At 40.0% G+C, this 27,874-nt stretch overlaps 1 protein-coding gene across 1 annotated transcript in view; it reads right to left on the bottom strand.

Annotated features, from left to right (window-relative positions):
* RYR2 (ryanodine receptor 2) overlaps positions 1 to 27,874 on the bottom strand; it is a 743,716-nt gene that overhangs the window by 86,506 nt on the left and 629,336 nt on the right. The window contains exons 86-89 of the mRNA XM_077812173.1: positions 22,843 to 22,942; positions 21,292 to 21,371; positions 12,140 to 12,216; positions 7,720 to 7,793 (exon numbers count right to left, since the gene is read on the bottom strand). Of these exons, the coding sequence (XP_077668299.1) occupies positions 7,720 to 7,793; positions 12,140 to 12,216; positions 21,292 to 21,371; positions 22,843 to 22,942 (331 nt within the window). The remainder of the gene's footprint in view (positions 1 to 7,719; positions 7,794 to 12,139; positions 12,217 to 21,291; positions 21,372 to 22,842; positions 22,943 to 27,874) is intronic.

Raw genomic sequence — 27,874 nt, 5'->3', positions numbered from 1 at the left:
AGCCACGCACAACTACCTCTGCTAGCCCAAGCAAGCTAGTATTCGTGTAAACAGAAGTGCAGGGCCCTCATAGTTGGAAACTCTGCTAGTGAGATGAGAAGATGGAAAGGATTGCTACAGCACAGGCTGAAGCAGGCAACTCTCCCAAGCAACAGGATGCAGTAATGCTAGCAGGAAATACACCGATTCAGAACACTCCCTTATCAGCTTCAACAGCTTATAAATATTGCTGATATGAATTTAATTTCAAGATGTATGTGACTGCCACTAACACGAGGTCATGTCCTGCAAAAACTTAAGCACATGCTTAAAGTTAACTGCTAAAGGAGTACGAATGGACCTCAGTGTAATTGAGAATCAGGCTCAATGGCATTAAAAACATGCTTAAAGTTAAGAGAATGAGTATGTTTTTGCAGGACTGGGGCCTATTTAACTAATTTGTACTATTATTGATTTTTAACAGCTCTTCTGTATTTTATTCTATCTGTGTTATCAAATGGAATGTATGCCAGTCATGCAGATTGGTGAAAGGCTAATCTTTAAAGAGACAACAATCAGGTCACATTTCCCACAATATTTAGATTTTATAAAAATAAGCTTTTTAAGAACCTAAGACAAACAGAAATAATTCCATTACATTAAAAAAATCCAACTGAACACTACACACTTTATTAATCAACATTTCCCTGCAGTGTTTTTCCCCCAAAGATTCCAGCACTGTACTGGTATATAAGACTATCACAATAAAATTGGCTAGAAACTAACTACAATTGTTCAACTGGGGAGAAATTAAAAAAGCACCTAACAACATAAAAAGAAAAAATAAATTTTGATATTAAAACAATTTCCTTTTTATAATTTACATGTCATTCACAAAAGAGATAAAAAAATTTGTTTTTGAATTGATTTGGTTTTGATTTGAATTGATTCAAAATTGATTTTCAAATTTACAATATCTGTTTAAGAGATGTCAGCAGATTATAATATTAGATACTTTGCAAATTGTATTTAAAGGTATCTTTTAAAAAGTGGAAGTTAAATCCCATTGAGGAAAACAGAACGGACCATAATCTCTGGCAAGTGAAGTGTAAAACTATAATTAGGAAGGTCAAAAAAGAATCTGAAGAACAGCTAGACAAAAACTCAAAAAGTAACAGCAATTTATTTTTTAAAGAACATCAGAAGCAGGAAGTCTGTTAAACAACTAGTGGGGCCACTGGACGATCAAGATGCTAAAGGAGCACTCAAGGAAGATTAGGCCATTGCAAAGAAACTAAAGGAATTATTTGCATCGGTCTTCATGGCTGAGGGTGTGAGGGAGATTCCTGAAGCTGAGCCATTCTTTTTAGGTGAAAAATCTGAGGAACTGTCCCAGATTGAGGTGTCATTAGAGGTGGTTTTGGAAAAAAATGATAAATTAAACAATAATAAGTCACCAGGACCAGATGGTATTCACCCAATAGTTCTGAAGGAACTCAAATGTGAAATTGCAGAACTACTAATTGTGGTATGTAACATACCATTTAAATTAGCTTTTGTACCAGATGACTGGAGGATAGCTAATGTGATGCCAATTTTTAAAAAAGGCTCCAGAGGTGATCCTGGCAGTTACAGGCCGGTAAGCCTGACTACAATACCAGGCAAATAGTTTGAAACTATAGTAAAGAACAGACACATAGATGAACATGATTTGTTGGGGAAAAGTCAACATGTTTTCTGTAAAGGGAAGTCATGCCTCACCAATCTACTAGAATACTTTCAGAGGATCAACAAGCATGTAGACAAGGGTGATCCAGTTGATATAGGGTACTTAGATTTTCAGAAAGCCTTTGACAAAGTCCCTCACCAAAGTCTCTTAAGCAAAGTAAGCTGTCCTGGGATAAGAGGGAAGGTCCTCTCATGGATCAGTGATTGGTTACAAGATAAGGGAACAAAGGGTAGGAATAAATGGTCAGTTTTCAGAATGAAGAAAAGTAAATAGTGGTGTCCCTGAGAGGCCTGTACTGGGACCAGTCCTATCCAACATAAATGATCTGGAAAAAGGGATAAACAGTGAGGTGGCAACATTTTCAGATGATACAAAACTACTCAAGGTAGCTAAGTCCAAAGCAGACTGCAAAGAGTTACAAAGGGACCTCACCAAATTGGGTAACTGGCAACAAAATGGCAAAAGAAATTCAGCTTTATAACTGCAAATTAATGCACATTGGAAAACATAATCCCAACTATACATAAAAAATGATGGGGTCTAAATTACCTGTTACCACTCAAGAAAGAGATCTTGGAGTCATTGTGGATAGTTCTCTGAAAATATCCACTCAAGGTGCAGTGGTAGTCAAAAAAGCTAACAGTGTTGTGAATCATTAGGAAAGGGATAGATAATACCATAGAAAATATCATATTGGCTCTCTATAAATCCATGATATGCCCACATCTTGAACACTGTGTGCAGAAGTGGTCACCCCATTTCAAAAAAAGATACACTGGAATTGGAAAAGGTTCAGAAAAGGGCAACAAAAATATTAGGGGTATGGGACAGCTTCCATATAAGGAGAGATTAATAAGGCTGGGACTTTTCAGCTTGGAAAAGGGACGACTAAGGGGGAAATATGATAGAGGTCTATAAAATCATTACTGGTGTGGAGAAAGCAAATAAGGAAATGTTATTTATTCCTTCTCATAACACAAGAACTAGGGGTCATCATATGAAATTAATAAGCAGCAGGTTTAAAACAAACAAAAGGATGTATTTCTTCACACAATGCTTTCAACCCCTGGAACTCTTTTCCTGAGGATGCTGTGAAGATCAAGGCTATAAAAGGATTTTCAAAAGCACTAGTTTAAAACTTTAAGTTCATGGAGGATAGGTCCATCAATGGCTATTAGGCAGGATGGGCAGGGATGCAAAATCATGCTCTGAAGAGTCCTTGGCCTTTGTTTTCCAGAAGCTGGGAACTGGCGACAGGGGATGGATTACTTGATGATTACCTGTTCTGTTCACTCCCTCTGAAACACCTGGTATTGGCCACCGTAGGAAGGCAGGATACTGGGCTACGTGGACCATTGGTCTGACTCTGTACAGCCATTCTTATGTTCTTAAAGAACACCATTCTAAAAGTTAACAATTTTAACAATAGTTTTATGCATCTCTCTAAACCTCATTCCATTTTATAGTTTAAAAATGAATGGATTATTCAATACGGCTGAGAAAACAAGTAGAGTTTTGCCTGTGAAGCCCTCAACTACTGTTTAAGTGTCCTTTCTATAGAAATGCTGTTGTGGAAATTTATGAGTCTTCTGAAGATAAAAATCAACTGGCCTTGAACCAAAGGTGACACTGTAGCACATGACAAATATTGTCAGGCATCAGAAATAAAGTATTGTTATCCTTTGTAATTTAAAATTACATGGCAGTATTTTAAAGCTGTCTCTCAAGTGAGATCAGTCAAATGCAATTACAATATTCCTCTAACAAAGGGCAAGATTCACAAAAGGTTTAATGAAATGAAAAATGGGTCTAAAAATCTATTTTCAATTAGTAAAGAAGTTCTTCTAAATCTTAGTATTTTTTTCAAACATACTACTATTTAGTAGGTTGTAGAGATTGTATTAAATGAAGAATATGAATATTAACTCCAATTAAAATAAAATCAATCTCAGATAATTGTAGTAAGTCTATGTTTTTAAGGAGACTGCTAATCAATCTTCTATTGAAACTCGTAACAGGATAGCTGCACAGTCTGATGGTTAAAGGAAGAAAGTGGATGTCAGAATTTCTGGGTTCTTTTCCCAACTTGGGTAAATGACTTGCTATGTCATCTTGAGGAAATCACTTAATTTCACTGTTTTATTTATCCATCTATAAAATGGGTATAATTATGGTTACCTATTTTAGAGGGGTTTGTGGGGCTTAATTGTTTGTAAAGCCATTTAAAGTTTTCAAATAAAAGGTGTCAAGAGTATTATTGTTGTTAATATCAATAGATTTCAAAGTGATTAGTATTTCAGGGATATTGTATTTGGCTAAAGCAGAACTCCAGTAGCCTGACCCAAACTCTCTTTTCCTTGCTGCATAGTAAGTTTGATCTATTTAACCATACATCACAAACAACAATAATGATTTTAGGCAAACCACGCCAGTCATATAGGAGGGTATGTGTTTCAAATGGCAAGTAAGTTTTACAGAAGTTTCCTCACCAGCTAATTGTGAATCAGGTTTAGGAAAAATCATTCTGACCCAAGAACATATTCAAGTTTCTTTGTGAAGTCTTGTTAAAAGAAAAAAAAATCCTGTACGAGTGTCCAACAATAGCAAGATAATGCAAGTGTAGATTAAACAAATGCATTCCATTATCTGTTAACTAAAGAAAGGGCTTTGGGAGGAGAGAAAAATTGCACTTTCAAGGTTATCATGATCATGGTGAGACAGTATAGACAGAGAGAATTAAATGAAAAATGGAAAACCATCAGATGGGATAATGAACATTTGTGCGACTTTGATTCTGAACCTTTTTTTGTAAAACAAACATGACAATCAAAACAAATATACATACATAAAGATACAACATTAAGTACACCACAAAAACAAGTAAGAAACACATTTGCTGAAGAACCGTCAGTGTTTTTACCAGTGGGGGTTCCAGGATTTTGTACAGGAAGGTGGTACTAGTGAAAGGGGAATCAGGACAAGGAGCTTAGGTGGTGATAGCACAAAGAGAAGAGTTGGAAAAGGGCAATAAATCTTACATCCATCTTAACTCACTGCAGGATTTTCTGCTAATGCCAATGTGGAGATGGGAAAAGAAATCGAGTTTTACAGAACACCACCGCTAGCTAGAGGTCAAAGCCTACTCCCATTGAAGTCAACAGGAGTTTTTAGAACTGACTGGAGTGAAAACTGATTCAGGCTCATAGTCAGTAATAACAAGTTAACAACTCACTGAAAAATTCCTGCATCAAATGTAGAAGTCGTAAGGAACAGGTTATAGTATGTACTCTGGACCTCACTCCATTCCCCTAACAATCAACCACATGCTTCTGAATCTTGGAGTAAGTATCTGTCCTGTAAAACGGAATGGAAAAAATATATTCTCCCTGGGTCACCCAGTCTAAACCTTGGTGCTGTCTTGGAAGGACTTTTTAGATGGGTATTTGTAGGATTGCTAGCAGTTATGAGAGCTCAGCTACCCCATAAAATATAGAATGTCTAGCAATCATTCACAGCAGAATCTATCGTTTCTTCTCCAGACACAACGGCTGGGCTTTCATAATGCTATCAGGCATTAATACCAGTGGCACTGGGCTGCCTATAACTCACATTCAGTGAATTAAAGTGAGCGTGCTCAGTGACAGATGAATTACTGTTACTCCTTGCCTCTAAGGGATACACATTTTCTCTGTTGTATGAAAAAGCTCTCAAAGTGGCAAATTATCAGGAATAACTGGTAACATCCTGATATAACCCTGAAAAGAAATAGCAGAGGTGTTTTTTGTTTTGTTTTTAAACTATCAGCTACTTTGGCAAGTACTGTAGTAGAAAATGAATTCTGACTGCATAGTGTAAACCTAGCCAGTGGCAGGCAACATCTCCTTTCTATCCCAACCTCCAGCCCTCTCTGGATCCACCACTGATTTCCTGTGATTGCACAAAATCAATGCAGCGATAAAGCCACATTAAATGCACAACAAAAATACTACAGGAGGATTACAGCACAAGGGTTTATATATACAGATATATACTTTTTTTAAAAAACATCCAACCATTGCAAATACTGGGCCCACTAAAAAAAACAACAACCAAACAGAAAAATAAATCAAATAAATTAAAAAAAAAGCTTGCTGCTCTTACATCTAGTGTGCCAGTTACTGTGCAAATCCTGAGAAAGGGAGGAAGAACAAAGAAGTGGGGAAAGTTGGCATAAAAACGGAAGAGTTTGGAGTACACAATTATAATAATAGAAAAGAATCCACTTGTTTAAAAGCCTCATAGGAACAAAAAAAAAAACTCATGGTGTTCAGGAGCTGTACAGTGCTGACACAAAGCTAACAACAGGAAAAAATAAATAAAAGGCAGCTTGTTTTAATAATTACCACGCTCATGAGTGATGACTGAGGAAGGGAGGACAGGACATTTAGTTAAAAGAAAAGAAAACAGGAAAAAAGAAAAAAAAAGTTGAGAATTTGATTTTAGCAGATACAAAACATACTCAGTATTGGTTTTGGCGAATTAGTTCTGCACTAAAGAGAAAGAGCAAATACAAACAAACAAACCAAAAAATTCTCAGATGAGGAAGCATGAAAATACCTTGATATGAGAAGAGTCACTTATGCAGTTGTCAAAGGGTAGTTTATAGTTGCATGCCAAATTTGTAATTTCTAATAACTTTGGTAGATGATTAAAAGAAAAATGATCCTGTATCAAAAAACCCATTTCAAAAGCCAAAATTATTAATAATAATTTCAAAATATATATATTAATGGAACTTATGCCCAGAATGTCCAAACATTCTGGAGAATAATTTGCAGAGAAACATGAAAGCAATGGTCAAACCAGCCTATGCCTTACAAGACAGACAGCACTTCGTGAATGCACAATCCAGAGTCACGGGGTCAAAGTTTATTCATGCCAATGGACTTTAATGAGATTACTCAAATGAGTCAGGCAAGGAGGATATGACCTACAATTTATTAAGCTATGGGAGCACTTCTGATGTAAGAGAAAATAATTTTAGAAAAGTACTTGGGATCTGTCTTAAAGGCATTCAGTCAAATTAAACAATGTGATGCAAGCACTTGAACAATCAAGAAATATGTCATGTAAAACAGCTATGGGCACAGTAGCCAAAGACACACGCAGTGAAGCAGGTATGAATTACGACCTCCAAAATACAATAATGAATATACAGTCAAGCTTTTTTTTCCTTGTTTTTAAGAATAAAAACATATAACAGGATTAGCTAGTTGTAGGATTTAAACACACGCAAAATATTATGAATGAAGAATGTAATTGGGAATAGAGAAAATGTGCTTTGGTAGCACTATTATCACATAAAAAAAATTACCCTATTGGTTCCAGACAACCACACTAATAGGATGACAGAACACATCATGTGACAAAAGAATGAAACTAGCAATGAACTGACCACACAGAAGGTAGAAAACCCGAACTGTTTCAAAATCAGAAGTAAACATAAAATATCAGAATATTTCCCAAAAAGACAAATTACACTGTAAAACAGAAACTTTCACAACCAATGTCTTCCAAACAGCAGCTACTGTTCCTTGGACCTCTGATATTTAATGTATTGCTTGCTAAATTGTCTATTTTTCATTCAACCAGAGATAATTTAACAAATCTGTTGGGAGCCCTTCATTTTATTTTATGCTGAAACTGGTTAGCGATTTCGAAGCTGTTTGACATAAACACTGCTGTTTGTGATTGGAATCTCCTTTCAAATTTATTCATAATATTTTCTTTGCTACTTCAAAATGTTATCCTGCATTCCTCTGAGACATTCCCTCACTCTCAAACGTGCTCTACTGATCTTTTATTGTCTAGTACAGTCTAAAGTAGGCCAGTTAAATTATAAACTATCTGAAGAAATAATATCTCAACTTCACGCTTAAATATCTTGGTGCAGATTTACAAGGGTCCTTGACTATACAGCTTTGATGAAGAACAGTAAAAAGAAAAAGGTTATTTTCATAAGATGATAATACCTGATCCCTCTTCTGTCACCATGCCAAGGCCCTCTGCTTTGTTTTGGCGTTCAAATGCATTTAGGTCAAGAACGCTGCAATGAGAAAAACAATATAGCATTTAGATTCTTTGACAAATCCAAAATTGTATCTTGTTGATTTTCAAAATTATGGAATTAAACTTAGAAATATAATTATCATCTTAGCTGGAAGATGGAAAATAGAGTTTAGGAGATAACTGAAATGTAATGTCACTAAAGCCAGGTACGCCATTCTTTAACAATGGGCCAAATTCAGTTACATGGTTGCACATTTGGAGAAATTCCAGTAAGTCAATTAAATTACACTGGATTTACTGTGGAAATGATAGCAGAATGCAGCTCATTATGGTTTACTGAAAAAGAAAGTATATGTATATTATCTACATATCTCACGTCATAAAAATAATACATTATTATTTGGGTGTACACATAGTCCTCCATTATCTACTGGGAAATTACATAGTTGTGTAAGCCCACACAGGTCACTGTCTTGCCACACCGAAAGGAGGACAGGAAACATTTTATATGGATTTAATCAGACCCCAACTTTATTATGGGATGTCTGGGACTACCCGGCAGATAAAACTGTACAGTGCAGGTTTATGCCATAATTACTGGGGAGCTTCCCCCTTTTTCTTACTGTTCTGTTCTACATGGAGCCATGCGGCTGAGACATGCTGAAGTGTTGTGTGCCCTCCTGCTTCAGCCTGCTCCATGTAAAAGGGAGACTTGAAGCGCAGAGCTGCCCCTTTTAAACCCTGCATTCCTCGGGGCTTTTGCAGCAGTTTTCAACCTCTCTCCCCCCCCACCCCCAGCCATAAAGCACGATTCCCTTCATTTCACCCAATGTATTTTTACATTTTCAATTTATTTTGGTTTACTAAGATGTTTAAAGGTCTGTAGTACCATGCGGATGTACTCTGAAATCCAGATGGCATCAGCACAGCAGGCCAACATCTCTACATTGTTATGGTAGAGATAATTAGATTTTTTTTTTTTACTGAAATATTTTTCCATCAATGTTTTTTTTGTTTGTTTGGTTTTTTTTGGTGGAGAAAATGTAATTTGCTATAGAATTTTTCTTATTATTGATGGGAAATTAAACAAGTTTGCATTTTGTTTCTGTTGGGGGGGAAATCAATATGAATAGAAAGAAAAAATATTCTGCAAAATAGACATAGCCAAAGGGGTCTCTATGGTTAGTTATGGTGTTTTTGGAAGTATTTACTATCATGTGGATTTCCACTCTTTAATCTGTAGAGACCGGAAGGAAACATTCAAGGTAGAGAAGCTTTTCACCAGCTCCATCATTGCCCTCAGGGTGCAAAAAGTGCCATGGAATTCTATAGGTTTGGGGAAGAGAGAGTTCATGCCATAATGGCTCCATCTCCTGCCTTCCCTGGGTTTAGTTCATTGTGCCCTACTTTACAACCTGCTCTCCTATGAGCCACACAGAGAAGAAATTATACAGCTCCATTTATCATAAATCTGTATACTTTGTTGATGGCTCATCTACCTTGCTGCAGGGATTCTCATTGTGACAGCTATTTTGTTCTTTGGATAACATAACAAAGGTGATGATCTGCAATCCCAGATGGGTTGTAACTTTCTGACGAACACTTCGTATTTTATTTTTTTCTTTGCCAAATTGATCTTTATATTTTTCCAAAACTTCATAACCATTGTTATCATTCCAAAATATTCTACTTTTAATGAAAAAATATTTAAGCTGCTATTTATTTTCAGGAAGAAAAAAATAATATAGTAGTTAGTCCAAGCCCTAGGACATCTGTCATGCAGCAGATGGTGCAAAAGAGAATCTTCCAGCAGCCAGATAAATCAGGATTAGGGATGTTTTTCACCAGCCTGGAACATAGCAGTCATAATGTAACAGTGACTTGGGCTCAATTTTAACTTTCTGTGCAAGTGTCTTTATACAATTATTGTATTTATTTATGCACTGCATGCTTATTACAAACACATTCAGAAACACGAACCTGCAAAAAGACCATAGAATGTCCTCCTGTCCACTCCAAATCAAATGACTCAGTTCCCTTCCCCACCTTCCAAAATTCTATTAACTCCCTCCCCACATAGAGGCCTCCCTGGAATTCTTGAGGAAATGACCCTTGTAGAGTTCCTTGAAGGTATTCAAAACTGGGCTCTGTTGGAGGATGGGAGTAGATGAGTTCCAGAGTCAAGGACCCCTCAATGAGAATGCCTTACCACTAACTCTGCAGGCTATTATCTTGGACACATCAGTCAATTACAAATGTCATATCATGTGAGGAGAGAGGTTGTGGCTAAGGTAGACAAGACCCAAATCATATGTCATTTATATGTTAGAACCACCACTTTAAATTTCACCCCCAAATTAAATGGAGTCCAATTCACATCACAGGCCCCATGTGCAGTGCACTCTTTGCACAAAACATCCAAAAATCCAATATCCCTAGACTGCAAATGTGAGTGGGAAATGGTGAGCAGACATTTCCAAATGGTTTAACAGCCTGTAAACATCAATGGGACAACTCAGAAAATAAGGTACTATTTGTTGTAAGGGTGGCAGAATTGGGTACACTGAAATCAAGGAATAAGTCATGGCAGCTGGCAAGGTGAGTAGCTGTGTAATTAGTCACAGGGACTCAGAAGTGGGGTACAAATATTCAAAAAGACAATGATTTACATAATCCTGCCTGAAAGCTGGAGATAAGCATAGCCCCAGGACAGTCCCACTATCATAGCATCATAGAAGATTAGGGTTGGAAGAGACCTCAGGAGGTCATCTAGTCCAACCCCCCGCTCAAAGCAGGACCAACCCCAACTAAATCATCCCAGCCAGGGCTTTGTCAAGCCCTGGGCCTTAAAAACCTCTAAGGATCAAAATTCCACCACCTCCCTAGGTAACCCATTCCAATGCTTCACCACATTCCTAGTGAAATAGTTTTTTATCCAACCTAGACCTCTCCCACTGCAACTTGAGACCACTGCTCCTTGTTCTGTCATCAACCACCACTGAGAACAGCCTAGCTACATCCTCTTTGGAACCCCCCTTCATAGTTGAAGGCTGCTATCAAATCCTCCCTCACTCTTCTCTTCTGCAGACTAAATAACCCCAGTTTCCTCAGCCTCTCCTCATAAGTCATGTGCCCCAGCCCCCTAATCATTTTCTTTGCCCTCTGCTGGACTTTCTCCAATTTGTCCATCTCCTTTCTGTAGTGGGGAGCCCAAAACTGGATGCAATACTCCAGATGTGGCCTCATCAGTGCCAAATAGAGGAGAATAATCACTTCCCTTGATCTGCTAGCAATGCTCCTACTAATGCAGCCCAATATGCCGTTAGCCTTCTTGGCAACAAGGGCACATGTTGACTCATATCCAGCTTCTCGTCCACTGTAATCCCCAGTCCTTTTCTGCAGAACTGCCACTTAGCCAGTTGATCCCCAGCCTGTAGCAGTGCATAGGATTCTTCCATCCTAAGTGCAGGACTCTGCACTTGTCCTTGTTGAACCTCATCAGATTTCTTTTGGCCCAGTCCTCCAATTTGTCTAGGTCACTCTGGACCCTATCCCTACCCTCCAGCGTATCTACCTTTCCCCGCAGCTTAGTGTCACCCATGAACTTGCTGAGGGTGCAATCCATCCCATCATCCAAATCATTAATGAAGATGTTGAACAAAACCGGCCCCAGGACCAACCCCTGGCGTACTCTGCTTGATACCAGCTGCCAACTAGACATCGAGCCATTGATCACTACCCGTTAGCCAGCTTTCTATCCACCTTATAGTCCATTCATCCAATCCATACTTTTTTAATTTGCTGGCAAGAATACTGTGGGAGATTGTATCAAAAGATTTGCTAAAGTCAAGATATATCACGTCCACCGCTTTCCCCATATCCACAGAGCCCGTTATGTCATCACAGAAGGCAATCAGGTTGGTCAGGCATGACTTGCCCTTGGTGAATCCATGTTGACTGTTCCTGATCACTATGGCTACATTCCAGGCTTATAGGAAAGGCTTTTCTCTCTGTGGTCATTTCATGTTCCTTTTCTCTCCCACAAAAATGTTTTTGTATTTGTATTTTATTTTTTGGCCCAGTTGCTGTTTAGCTGGGAGGGTTCTCTGGGTGCTTAGCCCAGCTTGGTTTAATTTTTTCAGTTATTATTTATAAAGACCCGGATATTGCTTTGAGTTAGTGGTTTATACATTAAATTAATTATTATTGTTTTGAAACCCTAGGAATATGAAAGGAAAACAATTTTGTGTGTGTCTATGTGTGTGCATGTGCTCCTTCCTGTCTCACCAGGTAATTCTTCCAACATTCTACTGATGTTACAAATCCTGTAGAAAAGAATCTAGATACAAAATAATAGATGTATTATAATAGATATTGTCTTACCTACATGACTGCATAAGACCAGCAAGGCTCTGAAAGAAGCCCACATCCTTTTTGTCCTTGAGGTAGTCGAGCATTTTCTACAGCAAACAAACCACATAGTATAAATGTTAAATCATTGGGTATCTGTTATTCTATGCCAATTAGGCAGTCGTGAAATAATTCTGATGGCATTTCTAAATTAGATAAAACAGACCAGTTGACTAAAACCTTGGTACCACAAGTCATGAGGATATTTTGTTACTGACCAAACCTTCCAGAGGAGGCTGCCACCATGACATGGACACTTTTAAAGGAATTATAGGAAATAACAACACTCACTAACCTCAGCACATTCAGAACTAAATGCAAACTTTAATCTTTGACTTAGCTTTCTGCTAGTTCATTCTACACATGCACACACACAAACTATAACTTAATCTATTTCTCTAACAAGCTGGAAAGGAAGAAAGAAGGAGAAATTGTTATTTCTTTTTAAAGGCATTTGGAAGGTTCTCTGACGTTTTGGTGATGACAGTTTAGATAGAATTACCAATATGAAAAAAATAATTTCCATGGAATGATATTGCAGTGTTACAAATTCAGATTAAATAACTGTGACAGAATGTATCCCTCTATCCACACCCTATTATTATAATCTTTGTACAAGGTATGTCTTGTAAAGTATCATTTGAGGTCTCACAATCTGCTGGTCAATATTGTCCTGATAAAATGTGTATGGCAACACTGTATGTGAAGTTACAAGATTTCCCTGTATGATGTTATTTACATATGTTCCAAACTGAGATTGGCAAACAAGTCAGTCTCAAACAAAAGAATGTATGCTCTGCTTAATTTGCATTTAAGCAGTAACCAGACCATCAAGCATGCATGCAGGAAGGGAGACAAAGGGAGTTCAAGCAGGTGAGAAAACCAGCAGGAGATATCCTTACATGTAGATTCCTGAATCTCAGCTTGAAATGTTTTCTAAGAGAGGGACCTCCTCTATAAAAAGAATATAAATGCCTCCAAGAGACCCCCCTTTCTCTGTCCATCGATTTACTACACAAGACAGGACAAAAGAAGCAGCCATCAAACTGAAAAAGGGGTCCTGGCTCAAGAAGTTTGGCCAGTAAGACTGTCGAGAGCATGTAGTGAGAAAAACTTTGCTTTGAATTTACCATAGTTTGTTAAGTTAGATACTAGCTGCATTTTGTCTTTATTTCTCTTGTAACCATTTCTGACTTTTATGCCTCATTATTTGTATTCACTTCAAATCTCTCTCTTTGTAGGTAATAAAAACTTGTTATTAATCCAGTGTGTTTAAATTGAAGCGTCTGCAGAACTATTTGAAATAACAAGTTGGCATATTTTTATCTTAAGAAATAACAGACTTAAAACACAGTATTTGTATTGTCCAGGAGAGGGCTGGGCAGTACAGGACATACGTTTCTGGAGGAAAAGCGAAGACTGGTATTGAATCGGGGTTACCCTGGAATATAGTCAAGGCTAGGGAGAACCAGAGTGAAACCCAAGTGTGGCTGGCAGGCTGCAATTACGCACAGGCACTGACAGTGTGCCTTGCATGTTGGAAGGCTGTTTCTGAGTGGCCCATGTGGGAACTCCTTCAGCAAGGCATCGTAAGGCACCCTAGGTTACAGGGCAGGGGTATCACAGATACTCATCAGTCTGGATTGTACCCCGGTGTGTCACAATGACCATGTACTGTGACAAAAAACTAGCATTCAGGAGGTGGTTTTTATCGATAATGACATCACAAGGTAATTGGTCAGAGTACGTATTTTTAGGGTTCATGAGTACTGACAGGTATTTCCAGTCAATCCCATCACTACACAGAGAGATGAAGAAACTCATTTTCTGGCCTAATCCCGCCCAACACTTTTTGTAGCAAACCTTCCCCCTTCTCTCTAGCAGCACAATGAAGAAAGCAGCAGAGTTGCGGTGGGGCAATGGGGAGGAAGGGCTGGCAATATTCAGCCCTTTCAGTGCAACAGTACACAGTGCACTCAGGGGAGCGGGGCAGCTGGAGCTGTTAGAAGTCGAGATCCCCACGAGAGCTCCTCTTTCCATTGAAAGTACCGTTGCCCTTCAGCTAAGGGGCAATCAATTTCAGGATCTTGCAAGAGGGTCAGTTTTTTATGTTGGTGAAAAACTCGTCACTGGGTTAGGTCTGGGGTAATTTTCACGTACAAATGTTTTTATCTACACTGTGTCTTGTTACTGCTAAAATCAGATAGACCCAATCACACACAGGCAACCCTGAAAATCCCAGCTCAGTCACCCTGAGCTATCACCAAGAACAGTTGCCTTGATCACTGTCCACATCTCTCAAACCATCCTTCCCCCTGCTACACTACTGTCCTCTACCCCTTCTTGAAACACTACCACTCTCCACTGAGGAGCCAGAAGAGCATCAGCAGATTCATCACACGACCCTTTGCTGACCTATTATTGTTCAGAAGATTTATTATAGGTGGTGCAGGAAACACTACCTCTAGTTAAGGTTGCCAAACACTTTCCTTTATCAGTCCCTGGTTTTGGTTGCTTATAACTTCACCAAACTAGAAGAGTTCAGCATCTCAGAGAATGAGGTAGGCTTAAAATATCTTACTGCTGTTTCTTTGAGAAGCCACTACATCTTCATTCTTGGGAGCAGGGACTTGAAATTTGGCAGCAGGGTCACAGAGGTATCAGGGATGTGTGTTTTGCCATCCATACAAAAATTCAACCAAATTTGACCAAATTATAAGCATTTGCTAAGTAGAAACTTATTATAGGATGCTATCTAAATCATGTCAATTTTGTCTGGACTGCGCATGCTCCATCCTCTCACAGCTACTATGTGTAGACTGGTTAGTGCCACCCCCACTATCAAAATTTGTGTCTCCAAACCTCACTAGTGGCAGGTCCACACAGAGGATAACAAACAGTTATCCTACAAGTTACTCTGTTAGCTCAAGTGGTAGAGGGCTCTGCTGTGGTTCTGAACCCTGCCAAGGATCCATGTTGGGGGGACAATATGGTTCCCTAGGATGAAACGGTTATGTTTTTAAGGTAGGTTTTTTGCACAGGCAACCTTAACTCTGGCATTTAATTAACTTCTGGGTGCTTGATTCTGCAACCTTAATGTTTTTGTAACACAGTTTGTCTAGATGTAATTATAGGGCAGTACTCAGACTGACCCATGCTCACAGGCTTCCTATTCAATCCCTTTTAGGGCTAAAGAACTTTAGACACAAAGAGTATAGAATATACTGAGCACTTCCAGCTCAGACCTCTTCCCCACCTCCGGAGCAGCATCCAGACCTCCTCCCCACCTCCGGAGCAGGGGCCCAAACAGGGGAAAGCTGCAGCTGAGGGAGTAAGGAATTTGCCATTCTGTGATTTCAAGGAGGCAGCAGGTAGGTGCCTGTGACTGAAGGGGAAAGGAAGAGCAGAAGGGCCTCTGGCCTGGCAAGGTAGGATTGAAAAAGGAAGCAGGAATCTGGGGGGGAAAGGCGGGCAAAAGGGAGGGGGAAGTGCAGAGAATGGCTGCTGGCTCATTTTCAAGAGGAGCAGGCGACCAGTGGTTGGAATGGCAGAAGAGAAATCATGGAAGGGGACAGAATTTATGTATTGAGGAAGAGGGAAGAGCTCTCAATTGTTTAGTTAGCTGATTATATTTGGGAGGTAGCGGGTGAAGGACAGTGGAGGACACTGTAACTAATGGTCAGCCATAGCACACCCACACCGCTTATTTTGGGCACCAGATACGACTGCTCCAGTTTTTTTGCAAGGATAACGCCACTGAAATCAATTGGAATATCTGGGCTACACCAGATGTAAGTGGAATAATACAGTGGTGAGTCAAGCCAGATAAGTGTAAAGAAGTCATGAAGTTCAGAGCCAAAAAGAAGCAAAATATAAATATAAGTGACACCCTTGGGTTTGAATAAAAACTGAAATACTACAGTCCTGGCCCCAAACCAGTATTGCTGTTAAAAGTACCCATCTATATTTAAAGCTGAAATTCAATCACCTACTAACCTAATGCTAACAATGTATAGTTTCTTATGATTCAAAATTACATTCGTTTGGCAATAAACTTCTTAGAGATCCTTTCATTCATTTCATCATGTAAAATTAGAAATTGTAATCTTTGTGTTAGTCTTATCTCTCTTTTAAAGGAAATAATAATTTGAACAGTCTGACCAACACTGAGGAAACCCAACCTGGATAAATTGTTCTAACCAAATACTACCTAGTGCCAAAGCTCCAGTTCTCGAGCAAATAATGAGAGAAGCTAGCCAAAGCCAAACTACAAGCTCATCTAATTGAAGCTAATATTCTAGACCCAGCACATTCTGGATTCAGGCCATGACATGGAAGTAAGATTGATTGAACAGCAATGATGGATGATCTTCTGCTATCAATGGATACAGCGCAGACATCCATTATCATCCTTCAGGACCTCTCTGCAGAGTTTGACACTGTCAATCATCAGATAACACTTCCTTGGCTGAGAAGGGGTGGTAGGGATTCAGGGTAATAAATGTCTTCAGTCCTTCATGAAGGGACACATCCAATGAGTAGTTATGGGACACTACACCTCCATTACTAGACCCCCTCTCTTGTAGAGTCCCACAAGGATCAATATTCTCATTCTCTCTGGTCCTTTTCAACATCTGCATGAAGCCACCAGGTGAACTCATCAGTTGACATGGACTCAAGTATCTGCAAAATGGAGATGACATACAGATCCCCCTATCTATCCCTAGGAGGTGCTGTAGCCATAATCAACAGGTCGGATTATGAACAGGAGGCTGCCAGGCAACTCTCCAACACCACATTCTACAGGCCACTATCCTCCGATCCCACTGAGCAATACCAAAAGAAACTACGCCATCTGCTCAAGAAACTCCCTGCTATAGCACAGGAACAAATCTACATGGACATCCCCCCCTCTCCCGAACCCCAACCAGGGGTATTCGATCTGCTATCCATGATCCATGAACCTGGAAATCCTGGACGCCCCATCATCTCAGGCATTGGCACTCTTACAACAGGATTATCTGGCTATTTGGACTCTCTCCTCAGATCCTACGCTACCAGCACTCCTAGCTATCTTTGAGACACCACTGACCTCCTGAGGAAACTACAATGCATTGTTGAGCTTCCTGAAAACACCATCCTGGCCACCATGGATGTAGAAGCTCTTTACACCAATATTCCTCATGAGGATGGACTACGAACTGTCAAGAACAGTATCCCTGATGAGGCCACGGCACACCTGGCGGCTGAGCTTTCTGACTTTGTCCTCACCCACAATCATTTCAGATTTGGGGACAACTTATAACTTCAAGTCAGCGGCACTGCTATGGGTACCCGCATGGCCCCACAGTATGCCAACATTTTTATGGCTGACTTAGAACAACTCTTCCTCAGCTCTCGTCCCCTAGTGCCCCTCCTCTTCATCATATGGACCCACGGGAAGGAGGCTCTTGAAGAATTCCACCTGGATTTCAACAATTTCCACCGCACCATCAACCTCAGCCTGAGATCCACTTCCACACAATCCACACAAGAGATCCACTTCCTGGACACTACAATGCAAATAAGTGATGGTCACATAAACACCACCCTATACCGGAAACCTACTGACCACTATACATACCTACATGCCTCCAGCTTCCATCCAGGACACACCACATGATCCATTGTCTACAGCCAAGCCCTAAGATACAACTGAATTTGCTCCAATCCCTCAGACAGAGACAAACACCTACAAGATCTTTATCAAGCATTCTTAAAACCATAATACCCACCTGGGGAAGTGAGGAAACAGATTAACAGATCGAGACAGGTACCCAGAAATCGCCTACTACAGGACAGGCCCAACAGGAAAAATAACAGAACGTCACTGGCCATCACATACAGTCCCCAGCTAAAACCTCTCCAGCACATCATCAACGATCTACAACCTAACCTGGAAAATGATCCCCCACTCTCACAGGCCTTGGGAGGCAGGCCAGTCTTCACTTACAGACAGCCCCCCAACCTGAAGCAAATACTCACCAGCAACTACATACCACACCACAGAAACACTAACCCAGGAACCAATCCCTGTAACTAACCTTGTTGCCTACTCTGTCACCATATCTACTCTAGCGACACCATCAGACAACCCAACCACATCAGTCACACCATCAGGGACTCATTCACCTGCATATCTACCAATGTGATATATGCGACCATGTGCCAGCCATGCCCCTCTGCCACATACATTGGCCAAACCGGACAGTCTCTACGTAAAAGAATAAATGGACACAAAACAGACATCAGGAATGGTAACATACAAAAGCCAGTCGGACAACACTTCAATCTTCCTGGACATTCTATAACAGATTTAAAACTAGCCATACTTGAACAAAAAAGACTTCAGAAACAGACTTCAAAGAGAAACTGCAGAACTAATATTCATTTGCAAATTTAACACCATTAATTTAGGCTTGAATAGGGACTGGGAGTGGCTAGCTCACTACAAAAGCAACTTTACCTCTCCTGGAATCGACACCTCTTCATCAATTATTGGGAGCGGACTACATCCACCCTGATTGTATTGGCCCTGTCAGCGCTGGTTCGCCACTTGTGAGGTAACTCCCTTCTCTTCATGTGTCAGTATAATAATGCCTGCATCTGTAATTTTCACTCCATGCATCTGAAGAAGTGTGTTTTTTACCCACGAAAGATTATGCCCAAATAAATCTGTTAGTCTTTAAGGTCCCACTGGACTCCTTGTTGTTTTTGTGGATACAGACTAACACAGCTACCCCCTGATACCAGATCCTCCTATCTTTCACCATATATGACCACTCCATCACCACCACAGTGGCCCAGTGCTTGAACTAGCTCAGATCATGGAGGAAGAATAGCAGGTTGAAGCGGAATCTGAGGAAGACAGAGGTAATGCTAGTGGACAGACAAAAGCATTTTGAATAGCATGCAGCCACTGCACAGTCTCCATTAGATGAAGGCCCACATCCACAACTGGAAAATTTAATCTACAGTTTAGCAGTGCACTTGGATTCCTCACCGATGCCAGACTCTCGCATAACAGCATCCACAAGTAACACTTTCTACCTCCTTTAGTTGACCAGAACTGTCCCATCCTGGTGGACAGTAACATGGCCTCAGTTATTCACACTATCATCACTGCTCGGCTGGATTACAGCAATGTGATGTATTTGGGAATGAAACCTTTTGTGTTTAGGAAACTTTAACTAGTACAGAACATTTCCTCAGCAACACTGGCTACCAAGGCCCATCAAACCCATCTTCCACTGTCTACGCTGCCTTCTCTAGAATTTCAAATCAGGTTCAAGGTCTTGGTCCCATCTTCAGGGTGCTCCATGGCCTCGGACCAGGATATCTAAGACTACCTAAAGATCTGGGATGAAGACTGTGGTTGACAGCTACACTCCTCTGGCACAATGAAACTTTGTATATGTAAGCAGAGTCAGGATGAGCTCCACCCTGACATCTGGTGGTGAGGTGTGGCAAGTTGTGGAAAAGAACTTCAGGGGCCGATCTCATTTGCATAGGCACACCCACCCCACCTAGAATGAGACATAGCTGCCCAAATTGTCACTTTGGCTGCTGTGGGATCCCCAGTGACTCTGTTATTGGGGCAGGAAGAATAAATTGTTATTACCCTGATTATGGGAACTGTGCTTGGAACTGTACTTGGCCTTTTGTTATGATGGAGGGACTCACCATCAACTAAGTAGCACTCGCTAGGCAAGGGTCATGGGTTCCAAAACTCTGTGAATTGAGAGAGGCTGGGGACAAGTATTAATAATTGGTGGCATGGGCCCCTTGGTGAGGGCCTTACATGCTAATTGTACTTCCTCCTCTCTCCACTGTGAAATATCAGAGCTAATTTTGATTTCATTAGAAGTCTAGTTACATGCTGCTGAGCTCACTTTGGGCTAATAGTGCACCAGCACTGAGGCTCCCCTACTACAAGCTGAATTCACCAAAGAGCTGAACTGACTAAGAGCTGAAATCACTGAACGTTGTGTTAAGTAGTGGGAGAGCCTAAAGATATATTGCGGAGCTGTTTGCGGGACGGCTGGAGTGCCTCGCGGACAGGCTGGTGGAGCAGTTCATAGGATAGCGGGAGCTGCTTGTGGGCCACAGAGCGGAGCTGATCAAAGCAGTTCGTGGGGCGGCGAGCGGAGCGGAGCGAAGGCCTATGGAGCTGTGGGGCGGTCAGCTTCAGATCATGTAAGGTGCCTCTTACCTCCGCCCTCATCTCCACCCAGGTTGGGAGGTAAAGCTCTGTAGATAAACTTTTGAACTCTGGGGCTGCCCTGACCAGGGACAGAGACTTTTGGGTCATTGGACTTTTGGGACTTTGGGTGATTTGGGGTTGCTGGACTCAAGAACCAAAGGGAAAGGGCATGCCCCAATTTGCTTGGGGTGGGTTTTTTGCTCATGGGTTGTGTTATGAATCCTGTTGGTGGTGTTTCCCCAACATAATGCCACATTGTTTCTCTCTGTTATTAAAAGGCTTTTTGCTACACTCAGACTATGTGCTTGCGAGAGGGGAAGTACTGCCTTTTGGAGGCTCCCAGCGGGGGTGGTATATATTTGTCCCAGGTCACTGGGTGGGGGCTCGAGCCGGTTTGCATTGTGTTATTGGAATGGATCCCCTAGATACTGAACCCGGACCTTGTTGCTGCCAACTCTGATGGGCAGAAGGGTTACATATAATAAAGGTAAAGCTCATCTGCGAGTGGGATAAAACTGCCTAAGGGAGCCAGTCTGAGACTTTGGTGTTAACTCCCCAGGAGCTAAGGACCATCACAAACCTAACTGTCTTCCATTCCAAATGTTATCTCCATTTCTTTGACCTTTTCTGCTTTCACATAAACACACAGCAACACGTATATTTAAAAAACAATCAAAAAAAAACCCCCACCAAAACAAGAAACTACACTGCATAGTTCTCCCCACGGGAGAGGAAGGCAGAACACATAACACATGACCAATGTTAGTCACATCACATAATGTGCTACTGGAAGGCATTCAGATACTACAGTGACAAATGTCTATTAAGAACCTACATGGAATAGATTGGATAGAATGGAATGGTTTACCCTCAAACACTTTACCTGTTGAACTGTAGAATTTCCTCCATTTAAGATGGCAATCCCAAGCTTTAAGGTGGCTGCAACCATGGGACCCATCTCACCTTGAAAATATTAAACCATTATTTTAAGTTCATATTTAAAAAAACAACCAACCAACCTATTCAAACTTACCCTGCCTTAGGATGTGCACAGCATGGAGTGATTTACATGGAAGTTTACAGGAGAGGATCATTTAAATAATCTCTCTTGTAAAACAGACACACACATTTTTCCTTCACCATATCTATTGTGTGATTTAGGCCAGATCTACACTACTGCTTGTCAATATAACTTTTGTCGCTCAGGGGTGTGAAAAAGCCACCTCCCTGAGCAACGCAAGTTACACCAACCTAAGTGCCGGTGTAGACAGCACTATGTCGCGAGAGATGCTCTCCCCCTCTTGCTGAGGTAGAGTAATTATGCCAACGGGAGAGCTCTCTCCCATTAGCATAACGCATCTTCACCAGACATGCAATAGCGGCACAGCTGCATAGATGTAGCGCATCTGGTGTAGACTAGCCCTCATACTCTCTAAGAATACACAGATAAAGACTGTATTAAAAAGGAAAGAAAAAGATGAAAGACATGAAGAATTGTCATCAAAGAATATAAATTACTCTTCAGTCATGACAGCCTTGAGCAGCTGGTTCTGAGGTTGGATGCATAATTTAAAACTGCCTTTTCAGTTTAACAATGCCTTCTTACTGTATGCCCACATAGACAAAACTTTGATACTTCCTCAAGGACTAACTGTGCGGTGAAGAATTTAAATATAGTAGCTAGAGGAAAGTTGGTTAGTTTTGCTTATGAAGGAGAGAGTTGTTTAAGTAATAGTGCAGTAGACACAGCACAGAAAGGTAGATGACAAGGAGAAATGATTGGTGAAAGAAGGGGCCTAATCATAGGTGTAGTTTGACTTCTATATTTGGTGAGACAGCTCCAGGCAGCCAATAGGGCCATGCATGGAAGGGCAAATTCCGCACCTGCCTGAGGCTTGCCGTTTTGGGGGTGGGCAACACCCCCCTACTCCCTCCCAAACTGCACCCGTAGGCCTGATGAACAGAAGCCTAAAAAGTTATACTTCTTAGCAATATACAGTGAAAGGATATCGACGAGGCAGGGGATGAACTGATTATAAATGGGCATGGGTGAACTTGTTCAGAAAAAAATCAGAGCCTGTGCTAAGTGCACAGACATATAAATCCCGGTAATTCTGGAGCCTCACTTTGTCATTACACATTCCCAGTGCACATCAATGACCTCCCCACCATCTTTCACTCATTTCTACATCATCTGGGTTCCAGCCAGGGCCAGGAATACAAAAATACCACAAGAAAATTTCTTGTGATTGTTTTTCAGCAAACTTTTGCAGAATCAACTTCTAATCATCACCTAAATTTGGGGTATTTATTTGAAAATGAACCTAATTTAAGGTGTAGCCACCAATAATTACAAGGAGCAAGTTCTAGAGCCAACAAATCTTCAAAAAATAATCCCAAAGATTGTATATGTACATAAGCGGTAGGTCTTTACCTTTGCTGGCGCTGATTGTTTGAAGCACCATCTCTGCAGCACCCCGATCATGCAGTCTTGCTTGCTGGTACAGAAGCTTCTGTTTTTCCATTTCTTTTTCCTGAACAGAAATTCCAATCATTTAAGTTGAGGACTTCAATGACCATCAGCTCGCCAAAGATATTTTGTTATCTCTTAGTATATGGGCTCTAATGCAACATCATAGACCTATTCAACGCACACACAATGCTACTGAACAAATATTTAACATGTTCAATATTTCCCTCTGTGTTTTTCTTTTTATCCTTTTAGTCCTTTGTTTATCGGGAAGGAGTTCTCTCAATTGTAAATCATTTGGTTAGTTCAAAGCCCATATTCACAGTATATATGTACTGCATGTATCAAACTTGCACTTCTGTGCTATGTTTTGTGCAACACTTTATACTCTCTTAATAATCTTCTACAGCATGACCATAACTTGATACTGCTCAGCACATGGCTCTTGATGTGCAAGTTGTCCCTGAATGATAGAATAGCTTCATCGGGAGCTTCATTCATCTGGGAAAATTTGTTCAAGAAAGAATAATAGGCAGAGTTGTATATTTCAAGTAAGATGCTGACTTATAATACGAGATAGATTTCCCTAACCCACAACATATCCCAAAAGGATATAAGACAGAATACATTGTGCCTTTATATTTTGCATTCTCTGGTAGCAACAAACAATACTGCATGGTGCTGCTTGAGCAATGGCTGAAGTTTGCTCTTCATTATTTAAACTACTGAAAACATAAAGAGAAAACATAGAGGCACAGCTAATTCCAGGTGGGTATGAGCTTTCACAAGGATAACTGAAGGTTGCTGGAGAATTGAAAATGACTAAGCAGCAGTGTAAGTTGCAAAATGGAAGTTGCATAGAGCCCTATGACTACGAGTCCATCGGATGGCGTGGTAGAAAAGCGTAGTCAATGGGGCATGACACCATCAATTAGTATCATGCCCAAAAACACAACGGCCAAAACACATATGACCTAAGAGCAGGAACAGCTGCAGCAGAAGTAGCCAGAGTGACAGCTTTGCTGCCATAAACTTTCCATCCAAAGTACAGAAAATAGACACTGGAAGATGGAAGAGGTTTAAAAAATGAAGGCTTGCTAGATACAGACCATGAAAAATAAAAACTAAAAAGAGGTAAAAAATAAAATGGGTTCAAATGAATGAAAAAAGAAACTTTAAAATCAAAAGCAAACCAACACAGACATTTATGCTGTTACCAGAGAGTTCTCGCTGGGGCTGGCAAATTTGTTTCTTAAATCTTTGATAATATCGTGCTGCGGAAACAAAATTCATCAAGTTTTTTTTTTCATACTACAGTTAGAGATCCTGTGGTTAAACTTTTCCCTTAAATTATGTAATAAGTCGAAATGGAGGCACAGAAAAGAAAAAGAAATAATGGCAGCTTTGCTTCATGTGCAGCCATGCTAACGTCTGAAAGGTTTGCCTTCATGTTTAAACCTCTTCCTGTGAATTAAAAAACAGAACAAAACCATACACGTACACACAACCAAATAATCATTATACAAAACCAAATAATCATTACAACACAGTTTCAATACAGCTGCAACAAAATATTTTCATCTGCTTCAGAGGTCATGGAAAATCGATTAACATTTGATTTTTCTTTACATTTTCCTTTGTTTATTTTTAGACCCAACAATCTTTTCTCTCTCTTCCATTGCAAGAGTCACTTATTTACTTTTGTCTTCAATCCTAGGTTTATTATGAAAGGACCTTTCGTTGGTAGCCAGATGAGGAAAGCACAGTAACATGGAGCTCTACCTCCATCATCTACAGACCAAGAGAATGGGTAAGTATGACGCCTGCAGTTGCACAACAAAAGAGAGGCGGGAAGATGCCTGGTCAAAAGGGTTTAAAACCAGGTTGGAGAGAAAGGAACTTCATGGGTTTTTGTATCCCGCTCTGGGAAACTCAGACATATAGATAGCTGCCAATGGCAGAGTGGTTCAGCAAAAACAAGATATGAAGACGATCAGTCCTTGGATAAGAGCTTCTAAAACTCACATTTCCCCTCTCAGCCTGGCTATATTTTCTGGTGCACCTTTCTCTAAAAAATGAAGGAGCAAGTGTGTACATGGGCTCAGGAGAGAAGGTAACCTGCCAGGAGTACAAAAATATGCCAGACCACTAGGTGTCCTGTTCAGGTATTATCACTTCTCTGAGGTGTCCACATTCCTAGATACAGTTGCTACTACTGAGGCAGCTATAAGGCTGGCAGTTGTATTTAATTGTGTTCACTCAAGCTGATCTGAAGGAATCTTGAGAAGGTGTTAGCTTACTGAATTAATTTGACCTCATTCATCACACCACCACAACCACACACAAAAAATCATGCTAAAAGAAAAGTTTGGGATAATAAAAAAATTAAACATTTCACAGAGAGGATATTTTTAAAACTCTGACACTAAATAACATCAGTTATTTCTTGTGTGATCTTAATTTATATCATGTAAATGAATCATGAACACAGAGAAGTGTACATATGTGGATTTTTACCCTGAAGGCTTTCCCCAGCAAAGCTGTGCATGAGCTAGGAGTCTTCTTCGTCATTATCTTCATCAGAAGTAGAGTCTGTTCAAAACTTAGACATTTTTTCTGTTTCATTCTCAAATTTTAATAGGTAAAAAGCAACCACATGGCAAAGGCAGATGCTAAATCTGCCCTGTATTTGTATCACAACTAAAAATTAATTTACTTATGGTTATGCTACAGTGGTATCTGATAGATAAAAGTATAATATATCTTAGAATATGTAATAATTACAGTACATCAAAATATTACAGGTTTGTAATTGCTGAGAAATGTTGACATTTTTAATGTTAACCACCAACTCTCCACTACAGGAAGACCATTTGTATTGTCTAAAGTTTACATGCCTATAAATATTTTTTGTGGGTAAGCATATGACCAAGATTTATGATGTTACTTGCTCATTTCTTTGTATTGCGTGCTTGGCTTGTTTCTTTCTTGTACTGTGGACTATAGATATTCAGAAGTCTAAGATAATCCAAGTGTTCTATTGCTTAGTGCAAGCAGTTTTCTTCACGTAGGTCTACACTTCAAACAATATCAAGAGGAGTTTGCTCTTTTGTGATGTAGCTAGTGATTTTGGATTCCTAATGGAAGAACTATATTTTTATTCACCGAGTTGGATGCTAGAAGAAAGGAGTCTTGTTTAAAGGCCACTGTTGTCAAAGATTTCAAAATTAGGATGTGGCACATGCAATTAGTCTGTAAGAAAAGCGGCTACCTGCAAATGCTTTGGGACAGGCTGGTTTTAGAGTATGAGTTCTAGGTCCCTGCTGAAAAGGAGATTGACCAGAATTATTAGAATGGAAGACTATTACCAAGAATGTAACTTTTATTTGACTTTCCCTCTTAGTAGTGGTATTGGTCATTGTAGGATAAGCGCCTCCGGAATCTGTGCAATCAGCAGACAATCAGCAGACCCAAGGTAAGAGGTCTGGATTCTATTTTCATTTCATTTTGGTCTCAGTCTCTCTTCCAAGGACCACAGATGTGACTGAAATTCCTAGTTCATGGTTTATTAACTTTCCCATTTTCAGTAGTCTTCTTTCAAGCCACCAGCACTGCATACTGACAAATGGTCTTGAAAAATTCCATAATTTCTCTGGTTACTTACCTATTATCTGAGAGGAAAGACTGTGATAGATGTTATGTTGTTTACAGCAACTTGTGGGTTTCTAAGGGCTTTACAATTTTATTTTCTTCAGGAGGCATAAGACATTCATTTTAAATGATAGTGTAGTTGACTGAACCCAACAGGAAGATATACTTACGCTTCTCTCTCTGCATAAAGCGTAATTTCTTTTTTAGTAGTTCTATGGGGGGAGGGATAGCTCAGTGGTTTGAGCATTGGCCTGCTAAACCCAAGGTTGTAAGTTCAATCCTTTAGGGGGCCGTTTAGGGATCTGGGACAAAAATGGGAGATTGGCCCTGAGGTCCCTTCCAACCCTGATATTCTATGATTCTATGACTGCTTAAGCCTAATTCTTTGTAGTTGTTATCAAGGGACTGAAGGGCAAATTGGATTTGATGCAGTTTTTTTTGTAAGTAAATCTATAAAGCCTCATAGGTCTTTCAATCAAAGAGCTGGGGTCATACCTGGGATTAATTTGGACCAAACTTTCATATTTAGCTAACATGGGTGTGGTAAAATTTTAACTTGAAATATTCAAGCAGGAAGGTACTGTAGGGAGCCAGGTGATATTACGCGTGAGCAGGAACTGACAAGAGTGGAGCTCTGGAATATTATGTACTAACACAGCATGGCTCTTTGTCTCTTTCTAGTAGCTATCTCGCACAGGAAGGTTTGAGTCTACTACTCATGGAGTACTACTGCCTTTGAGCTCATGGATCTGGCCCGTTAGCTCAAGCAGTTGACACTTGTGCTATTAGATCCAGAGGCCTAGCTTCAAGTCCTAGAGATAGCAAACTAGGGATTTTGTTATAGTAGCAGGAGCTAAGTACCAATAAATCTATAATACTTATATAAAAAGTTATGAACATGTTCTGAAAGTCTGAAATAACTGAAATACATAAATGAAGATTAAAACAGAATAACCTGAGAGAAGATAGAAAGGAAAAGAAACAGTTACTTTAAGCTCATTCTGCAATGATCATATCTCCTTTAATTTATCCTCAGTTATCTGCTTTCCAAGATCTCCTCTGTCCTACAGCAGTAAAGGTCTCCCCCATCTTGTATGGTGTAGACAAGCTAACGCAGAGAATAAATCCCATTGCAGTTCTTACACAAGCAAAATGTTCATTTATGTCAGGGGTTGCTATGCATGGGGTCTTAAAAAAGTCTTTATGTTAAACCTTTAAATTTGCTTCATTCTACATTATGTTCTCTGGAGTAAGTCTGTTTTTAATCCTAAATTACACATGTTGAAATATACATAGGGAAAGTAAATGGACTGTAACACAGTGACTACTCAAAGCTTAAAATGTA

The sequence above is a fragment of the Eretmochelys imbricata genome, chromosome 3 (assembly GCF_965152235.1).
Source record: "Eretmochelys imbricata isolate rEreImb1 chromosome 3, rEreImb1.hap1, whole genome shotgun sequence".
NCBI lineage: Eukaryota > Metazoa > Chordata > Testudines > Cheloniidae > Eretmochelys > Eretmochelys imbricata.
This window is presented reverse-complemented; position numbering and strand designations above follow the sequence as displayed.